Source organism: Protopterus annectens, chromosome 2.part0 (genome assembly GCF_019279795.1).
Source record: "Protopterus annectens isolate FY-2018-M chromosome 2.part0, PAN1.0, whole genome shotgun sequence".
In the NCBI taxonomy this organism is placed as follows: Eukaryota; Metazoa; Chordata; order Ceratodontiformes; family Protopteridae; genus Protopterus; species Protopterus annectens.
In genome coordinates, this window is record NC_056728.1 from 582,628,508 (window position 1) to 582,638,826 (window position 10,319).

Here is a 10,319-nt window from a genome sequence, read left to right on the forward strand (position 1 = left end):
CCAGATGGTTGGGTAGCCTATATATTTGAGATTAACTGAATTTTTGTACATTCTGATGAAGTTCTTTTCAGAATGAAAGTGCTTAATGTGGATTTATCAGTCAACAAGTATTTTTTCAGCCTTCGTTTGCTCCTTCCACTTTTGGATTTACTGTTTTTTTGTGACTTTTGGACTCTTACTGTTTCTCCTTACTTGGGGGACTCATTGTTTCATCATGCTGTGACATAACCTGTGTTAGACTTTCTACACTAAATCCTTCACTTCACAGATTTTCCATAACTTCAACTTCTATTTTTTTTAACTTCTACTTTACTAATCTTCTCTTCTACATTCCCTCTTTGTGATCTTATTTTTTTTGTATTGTAAAATTTTCCATATCTGGGTGCCTTTGCCTGTATTTCTGTTTGAATATCTTTGGAGCTGCTTTTTTGTATTGGTTAATTTGGCTTTCTCCATCACATAGATATTGTACCGTATCAAAACTACAGTAGATTGTTACGCCCTCATTCTTTTCTTTTTTCCCATACAGTAATTTTATTTATTTATTTATCGCATACTAAAATTAATATATTCTCATTCAAGTGCAATTCCAATCACTTTCTTATGTGCAGTATCACCCAATGTCACCTCTGTGTATAGTGTGCTTTTCTTTTCATGTGTTAATCATCTAGTAGTCATTGTTGTCCAGTATATATAAATAGTGTACAAGCATGTGCGTCAGGTAACTAGATATTTACTTTTGTAATATAGTTATTTATTCTTTAATACATATGTCTTGTCTTTTTGTGTTTCTTTTTTTCCTGTAAAAGAGCTGACATTCGAAATTTTGTTTAGGTAGCACTTGTGTTTCCTAAATGACAATAACGTTTATTTTGAATCTTTTTGAATCAGATTTCTCTTTCCTATGTCCATATTTCTTTTTTATAACTTTCAAAAATCCCTAGATTTTGTTCTTTATATTTCTGCACTTCCTCAGTCACATCTTTTTCTAAATGGTCCGAGATTTCTTGGTCTGTATAATGTTTTTCATGAATCTGTTGTAGTAATGAACACAAATTTGCATTTGAAGCTTTTTACAGTCTTTCTTGTGTCAGTATTTTTCTTTCCTCTAATTTCTCTCTCAATCTTTTTGTGTATCTTCTATCTGGAAATTCTGGGCTTTTTGCATAATAGTAACAATACATAATTTCTCTCTTATCCTCAGTTGTTCACTCTGTCATCTGTATGGCTCTTTTTTGGCCTGTCAGTTTTGTTTTTTTGTGGACTGCTACTTCATTCTTCAACAAGGGGCCATTCTCCCCCTGAGACTGGCCCAGCCTCATTCTAGGAATGTTTCTGTATTCTGAAGATTCCACACTGTCATTTTTTCCAGTCATGGCACTAGTGCACCTATCACGATTAGGCAGTTTTTTATCATGAGACTTGTGCACCCAGCTTTTTTTTGTATTTTTGACTTACTTCTGTCCATGATATATGCTATATAAAATACAGTATATGTATATATATATATATATATATATATATCAGTGTTGTCTTGGTGAGAATTTGTAAAATCAGGGTGCACCTCAAGAACATACTCAAGGCATTTGGACCCCCCTGTATTATGTAGGAAAATGCTACCAAGAATTAATAGTATGCAAGGCAAGTATTATCAATGTATGTTATTTAGTTATTAGCCAGATATACGTTGTAGACTATACACTGCAAAATATATTAATTACATTTTTGACTACATAGATATATAGTTTGTACAGTTTTGTCTTTTGCATAGAAAATACCTGAAAATTAACCTTTGTGGCTAACTACAGGCAAGATAGATACATAGGTAGATAGACAGATACATACATGCATGCATGAGGAAGAACTCGACTACTTCAATTATAGGGCTAGAAGAACTGAACAGAATTAGATCCACCTATCTGACTGATCTTAAGTTCTTACACTATTATGTTTTTTTTCCAGATGCCAGGTCTCCAACCCTAGAACTTGACTCACTGCACCCTAGACTAAAGTCATCTGAAGATCGTCAGACAGTGAGTTGTACTTGGATTCGGAAATTCTTTTGTGATACTCCTCAGCAGTTTGAAACATTGTGGCAAGCATTAAGTAAGGACTCCTTTTATGCTGGGTGTCACTACTGGGAGCTTGACCTACTGAATACAGGTAAAGGCTGGTGGGTAGGAGCAGCTTACCCTTCTATTAAAAGGAAAGGAGATACTGAATCTTCTCGTCTAGGTTGGAATAAAGCATCATGGTGTATAAAATGGTTTGACACAGAGTGCTGGGCATTTCACGATGGGGAAAAGAAGCCTATACGTGTTAAAAGTAGACCAGAAAGAGTTGGTGTCTTTTTGGACTATGAAGCTGGAATCTTGTCTTTCTATGATGTGCGGCAAGGAATGCAACATTTATATACATTTCATTCTAAGTTTACTGAACCTCTGTACCCAGCTTGCAGACTATGGGATGGAGCAATTACGTTTTGCAAGCTAACATGATAATAATGACCACTACTCACAATGGGAGTATGAATTCTGTATAATAAACAAGTTACTACTTAAATTTAATACTGTGAGCTGACTCCATGGAAGAAAATCATTAAAATGATATCTATAGGATGTTATTTAATCTTATTAGTTTACTAACATATAGAGCTGCAATGGGGATATACAGTGTAATTGTTTTTTTTTTCCAAATAGGTATTTTCAATTTCATCTAATCTATGTGAAAAAAAATTAAATCTGTACAAGGAAACTGTTAAGTGACACAAGCACAAGTAACTGCAGTCAACAATGTGAGAAAATAAGTCTTAAGATTTTACAGCACATTGTGGAAAGTCTTATCAATACTGTCTGATCAGTACATGACCTGCTTTTCAGTTCATTTTAATAAAATATGTATATATAAGCCATTCATAAATGTTTTGCCAGCTCATGTGAATAAACAGTTGTATCATTTTCATGGGATTTAGAAAGCCAATTGCAAGTAGCTGAAATGTGAAGTGACAAGTTGTTACTATGGTAGATTTCCAGATAGGAAAAGATTGTTAAAAACAGAATATACAAATGGCATAGTCTTCCTGCAAAAAGACGACCTTAATATAATGGTACAGAATTTTGGTACTTGCTTACAAAGTGTTCAAATATCTAAATGTAAGTTTTGCATGTGATCCAGCACACATGAATGTTTAAAGGATTGCAAAGAATTATCTAGACCTTATAGCTGAGACCTTTCATACATTCAAAGGTTCATAGGTAAGTACTAGATTAGCTGCCCTTGTTGGACATTTTATTCCTAGCCAGTTTTGCATTTCGTGTTCAGAATAACCTATTCTATTTGGTTATAGATTGGCCTTAACCATCCCATGGTCAATAATTATATATTACAACTAATGTGAATAATTGGGATCATACCTTAGATATTTTGAGGGGACCTATGATTGTGATAAATTATTTAGGAATTGCATCTGTCCATTAGTAGCACAGGAAGCAGTCCTGGAGTACATTTTCTGTTTCCCATCCATAGATCTAAGTTGTGCTTGAAAATAAACAGGGATGAACTTTATTTTATGTGGATGTGGAGTCTGTTCCACAGCAGTGGTATCCTATGTGAGATATACCTGTCCCCCCACATACCAGTCTGTTAATATTGCAGAAGAGGTATAGATCTCTAGACCAAGTATTTCTAATGCCATTTGACTTCTTGATGTGCAGTAAATTCATCAATAATGGGTCAGAGGATGACTTGTATGCCAGACACAGGTCACTTCTTAGCAGTCTTTGAGCTGCTCAATGTAAGACATGTTAAGAACTTGTATCCTTTTAGTAAGGTATCTTTGTAGGTATTTGAGTAGTTGCATGTGTCTGGACAGATGCATGCCAGAGGGGGTAATATATTCCGTGACTGGCGAAATGAGGACTGAGTAAAGATGGACAATGACATCCCTAGATCTAGACACAATCCTTTTGTTTATAGGTTGTGCAAGATAGAAGGACTTTCTTACAACAACAGAAGCATGTTGGTCAAAAATGTGGTCACTGTCCACATAAGTTCCCAGATCCCAAACAACCAGGTCTACTCTTAGAGCATATTGTCAATGAGGTAGTTCCCTGGGATAGATGACTTCCCAAAGGATACAGTAATGCATTTTTTGGCATTTAGTTTCAGTCCATGATTTTGACATTTATTTATTTGAGACAAATATTCCTGCAGGATGGCTAGGTCATTTGGGGATTCAGTGACTGCTCCTAGCTTGAAGTCATCTACAAACGTAGTCAGCCTAAACCCTTTGGTACTGGAATGTATTTCAAAAGAAGAGATGTCAAACAGGAAAGGTCCCACCACAGAACCTGGGGGGGGGGGGGCTTCACTGCTGACTGGTCTTTTTGTGGAGGTAACTTCCCCTATTTTGATTATCTGTGTCATATCTGTGAGTCAGATGGCAATCCAGCGGGTAAGATAGGGGTTTATTCCCAGTTTACTTAGCTTTTTTGGTATGCTTGAGTAGAGAATTGTGTCAAAAGCTTTGGCCAGCGCGAGATATATGGTATGTACAGTTTTGCCTTCCTCCATTGCTTTGGTGACCTTTTCCAAAAAAAAAAAAAAAAAAAATCAGCAGGTTGAGTAAGCATGACCTGCCTTTGACAAATCCAAAGTGAGACAGGTCCAGTGTTTGGATGTTCTGTATGGACTATGTCCTGACCGATTTATTCTATGATAAGTCTTTCCATTTCTTTGCACATGAGGCTGCTCAGACATATGCATCTGTAATTGCTTGGGTCTCTGGAAGGTCCTCCCTTATGCAGGGGAATGACTGTAGCTGTTCTCCATGCACTTGTTACAAAACCTTTATGGAGGCTGAGATTGAACAAAGTTGTTAGGGGTGTGGCTAAATCGTGCTTCATGATATTTAAGATGCATCCAGGAATATTGCCAGGACCCATTGATGCATTATGTTTAGCTTTTGATAGAACTTTTAGGACTTGGCCTTGTGTGATAGCTGGAGGTGAGCCAATTTCAGGTATATCTTGAGGGGCAGATGGATGGATGGGAGAGAGGTGTAAAGTTAGAGCTAAATTTAATGGTCAGTAGGTTTGCTATATCTTCAGCCTCCGTGTTGATAACATTGTTCATAATCAGCTCAGTGCATTGCTGCATTGTGCTTTTGCGATTATGAACATAACTAAAGAAATGCCTTGTGATTGCCTTTGGCTTGGATAATTATTTTAGCCTCATACTTGGCTTTGTTGGATTTTATTAAGCTTCTGAGTTGTTTGCTTATTTCAGTGACAAGTGATCTAACAGTCTGGGAATTACTCTTCTTACTTTTGGTCAAAATTCCCTTCCTTTTATTGCAAAGCTTGTTGATATTATGCTTTCACCATGTATTTTTGTTTCTGGGGTTTGCCCTGCATTTGTTCCTCTTGGGTACAGCTGCATCTATGCAGCTGTTTATGTGCTGGTATAGTGTGATGGTGTACATTTCTGTTTATTCAGTGGTGTTAGAATGAGACTGCTTTATGGTCAGCTCTAACAAATGAAGATACACAAGGGATGGTGCAGGATGCCCCCATATTAGTAAGGGCACTATCCAAGATGTTATTCCCCTAGTGGGTAATCTGACTAATTGTTCTAGGGCATATGTATTGATAAAGTCCAGGAATCTTTGTGCGTATCCAGCAGTGGTGATGCAAGTTTCCCAGTCTATATATAGGTAGTTTATATCAATTAGTAAAATGGTGTTCGGTTTAATACTGAGTGATTCTACTTCCTCTAGATAGGTGTTGTGGCTTTCTTTTGTCATAGAGTGAGTTCTACAGCTAGCTACGTAATATATTGTATGGGACCTTTCTGATGGTTATTGGGACATGAGGAAGCTCTAGTGCTTCATGCCACTTTACCAGCCTTGATTTGCATCCCTTCTGGATGTAGATTGATACACCTCCATCTTTTTTCCCCTGTTGTGCAATAGCTGGTCTAAACATGTGTAAGGTGTTATAACCCTCCAGAGCTGGAGCACTCGCCACTGTTTTAAAGTATGTCTCAGTCACTGCACAGTGTCTTCCAGGGTGAGAAGATCTTGTAGGGAATGGAGATTATTGTTCAGGCTCCTAGCAGTAATACCTACTTATTTTCCTTTGCTTGTTTCATTATTTTGGTAGGTTTATGAGGTTGGCCTGGCCTAAAAAAGGCACTTTTGGGGGGCGGACAATGTCCTTGCTAATGACCAAAACCCTAGATGAGACAGATGCAGGCCATCCCTGGCAAAGCAACATAGTCTGTTAATCATATCCTCCCAGGCTGACAAATATTAGACTGCATTTGAATGACACAAAAAAACTGAGCCAATTATTGAAGTCAATTAATATTTTGCTCACATTGGAACATCATCCTTGGAGACAGTACCATACCTGCCTTGGACACAGTCTGAGAGCTCAAGCATGTCTCACTTCATATAATCCAGGGAAGTACACCTTAAGTCATTGACACTGGCATGAACTATGACAGATTCATACTCATGTTTGTTGTTCAAGGACTTGAGTGCATGTGTGATCTGTTGGATCCTGACACCAGACAAACAACTGTCACTCTTTCCTTGCTCAGCTTGATTAGAGGCACATCTGCGTGTCTTAAAGTGGAGTCACCTAACAAGAATGTTTGGTTAGGTTGATGTCTGCCTTACAGGCTCAGCATGTGTGACTTTGAGACTTCTTGTGTTATTTGAGAAAGTAGGCTTAATATGCTGTGTGTGCTTTGTGCCTGTGATGGGTTTTGGATATCTTTGAGGTTTAGGCAAGTTAATCTTTAGAACTTCAGCACTATGTGTATTGTGATGGCCTTGGAGAGGTATAATGTGTGGTGTACTGCTGACTATTTTGGTGTCTGAGTTTACAGTGTGTGAGATTTTTGTCTCCAAGGATATTATATATGTACAGCTCTCACACACTGTGGTATGCTGTTTGAGTAATAGATGATCGTCAGACAGCATGAGATAATTCTTACTCTGTCCCAAGATATTCACTTCCATCTGGCAGGCTAAAGAAGCTGTGGGGAAGTGCTGCTCCATAATACTCACAGGAATGACTCTATAGGTAGGGATAACTATAACTGCTTGGAGATTGATTTTAGAATAATGCTTGAGTGGACTTGCTACTGGGCATTTAAATTTCCTTACAAAGCAATTAACCTGGAAACCTCCTCCCATCAGCAAGAACCAGTAAACTAATTATAGTAAAAAAAGCTCACTGATTTCATAATAAAATCAGTGCAAATAGTATCAGTGCACTCAATATTAAGCAATTTTATCAAAGGTCTTTTAGCCTGGTGAGTGATTTAAGGGGAGAAACTTTACAAAATGAAACTTATGTGCTTATTGTCAACAGCCAGTAAACAGGGAGAGGAAAGGAATTATGTTAGCAAATTATCACACGGGTCAGGTAACAATGATACAGTGGGCTTAACAGCACAATTACAACAGGATGGGTGGGAGGGAAAAACAATTAGACCCTTAGTTCTGAGCTGACTGCCTGGATCTGCCTCACTGCAAAGAGAAGTCCTAGGTTAGCCCGGCATGCTCTCAGTACACAAGAATGAAACCTGGGCTTGACAACAGTTAGATCACTTAAACAGAAAAACTGCAGTGCAACTATGTACTGGAATCACTAATATAGGCTTAAAGACCTTAGCCAAAGTGGATATAATCTGTTAAAATGAATGTAAAATCCAATCAAGAAGTGAAAACACTTATTTGTCTTTCTCTGTCTAGTAGAACTATTTAGTATCAGTAAATATTATTTTAGAATTTCAATTAATATTTTAATTGCTTTATTCATGTGATCCTTTATTACAGCAATTACAAGACTTCCCTGTGATGGCAAGATTATTCAAAGACAGTTTGGTCAAACCTCAGTACGGTGATTAATAACAAAACAAAGAAGATAGGATTTAGAACAGCATTGTAAAAACACTAAATCCATGCAGGAGAATTAGTGGTTTATTTATCTTGAATTTTGCAACTGCAGAATTTTTGAACTTGCCCTTGTTTTTGATATCCTTATCCTGTAACTATTACTAATGCTATATGCTCCTTATAGATGAAAAATTTAAGAGATTTGTTCCTAGTTAGTAAATATTATTAGAAATATATATATTCTTTGATGAGAACTGATATACTGAAATGTAAAGAGTTTTACTGAACCCAACAAAACCCATAAAACCAAATAAAAACACCATATTAGTATTTTTGCAGGGGAGGAAGGCCCTCGTACACCCCACCCCAATGTGTATATATATATATATATATATATATATATATATATATATATATATATATATATATATATATATATATATACTTCTATCTACTTATTTATATATCTATTCCAAGATCATACTACAGTGGGGAGAAGGAGAAATTCTATTACCCCCACTAAATGCTAATATCTGCCACTAAATGCTAATCTCTGCAAAAGTGCCCACATCACACAACTGATTAGTGTAAGTGAACAGAACATATCCATTTACCTAACACTGATAGAACACATCAGGTAGTGGCATGCAGTTTACTCAAGCACTTTACAGCATTTGACAAAATATTTTTGATCTAATACTTGAAGAGAATTTTTAGTAAAGCAGGATTAATGTAATCAATTTAATCCAATTTATGATGTCTGTATAGCCCAATTTAGAATGAAGATAAACTGCTCTTATGTTATTCACTCCTTTTGTAGCATAACACTAACACATTCTCTTATAACATACATTTTTTACCATCAAAACTGTAGTAAATTGTTTTCCTTTATCCTGTAACTGAACTAGTTTGTTTCATTGCTGTCAATTCGTCAGTTATTTAGTTATAAAGTGTAGACTAATGCTGCAGACTTGTATTACTCTTTAATATATTCATGTACTGAAAACCCTGCAAAAAAGTTGTGGAGCACAACTTTATGAACAAAGTGTACAAACTCATAGCAGTAGAAGATAATAGATATGCTAATCAACCAGTGATACAAGTGAATACGAATGCAAAAGAAAATAAATCTTTTACATTGTTATCAAAAAGAACTGACTTTCTATATTTATTTGTATTGGTACTGGTATTGAAATCCATCAGTTTAATTTTCCTGAAGCTCTGGTTTAAATTTCTGCCCATTTCACAAATGCAACTTGCATGTATGTATATATATATATATATATATATATATATATATATATATATATATATATATATATATATATATATATATATATACATATATATACATATACATATTTTTTTTCTTATGCCAGTGTACTTGCAGCCACAAAGAATACATATGTTTTGATCTAGTTGTTCTTCAAAACAAGGGTTTTCAGTATTTTTTATTGCTGAAAAGATAATTTTAAATTAATTTTATTGATGTTAATAGCCCAGAATATAGTACATGTTTTGTGAGGTGACAGCATTTTTGAGTTGTTTGGCTTGTTTTCAATCAAAACATAGACCATCTTCTGTAGTATTTTCCTGATTTGTTGTTTTTTTCTGGTTTGTTTGGAACTTTGCAGTCAGACATAGATTTCTTCATGTAGATTGTATTTGGTTGAGAAAATATTCTAATATGCATTACTACAAATGGACCACATTGCCCGTAACAGGAATACAGAAGCTTTTCCATTATGAGTTGTATTTCTCTTTTTGTGGATTCTTCATGTGTAGAGGTACATGGTGAATGTATGCTATACTAGAACAAAACAAGATACCAAAGAACATTTTTCATTTATTAATTCTAGTATTCCTTCCATTTCCTTTGGTCTTTCCACTTTTCCCCTAGGTTATTAAGCACAGAAGACTCAAATTATAACTTTTATTATGTCTAACTGTCATTAACTCAAGTATTTCAAATATGTTCACTCAGTGCGCATTAAAAAGTTGGATATTTTTTTATTGTACGCATGGTGCTTGACTAGATAACAGAATATTGTTTGGATTTCTGAACATTTCTAAAAGCAGCAGCTACATTTGGCACATGTTTTTCTTCTCTAGATTTGATAAATAAAGGGAAATACAATAGATTTTTTACAATATATATAAAGTGTGTGTGTGTGTGTGTGTGTGTGTGTGTGTGTGTGTGTGTGTGTGTGTGTGTTTTAAACCATAGTAATTTTTTACCCCATGCTCATGATGATCAAGGAAATACACTTCATGCATTTCATGTCAGGTTATATAGAAATAGCACATTTGAAATGATTGTTTTTTTCTAAAGTCAGATAACTAAATTTAGAAGCTAAAATACTGAAATCAAGCTTGCTGTCATGAATGCAACATGAAAACATCAGCCTAA

The 10,319-nt window shown here is 35.5% G+C and overlaps 1 protein-coding gene across 5 annotated transcripts in view; it reads left to right on the forward strand.

Annotated features, from left to right (window-relative positions):
• The window catches only part of TRIM14 (tripartite motif containing 14), an 823,939-nt gene extending 820,423 nt beyond the window's left edge, over positions 1-3,516 (forward strand). For all 5 annotated transcript variants that reach the window (XM_044060947.1, XM_044060945.1, XM_044060948.1 and 2 more), the window contains one exon: positions 1,963-3,516. In XM_044060947.1, coding sequence (XP_043916882.1) covers positions 1,963-2,498 — 536 coding nt within the window. In that variant the 3' untranslated portion in view covers positions 2,499-3,516. The remainder of the gene's footprint in view (positions 1-1,962) is intronic.
• The last annotated feature ends 6,803 nt before the right edge of the window (positions 3,517-10,319 follow it).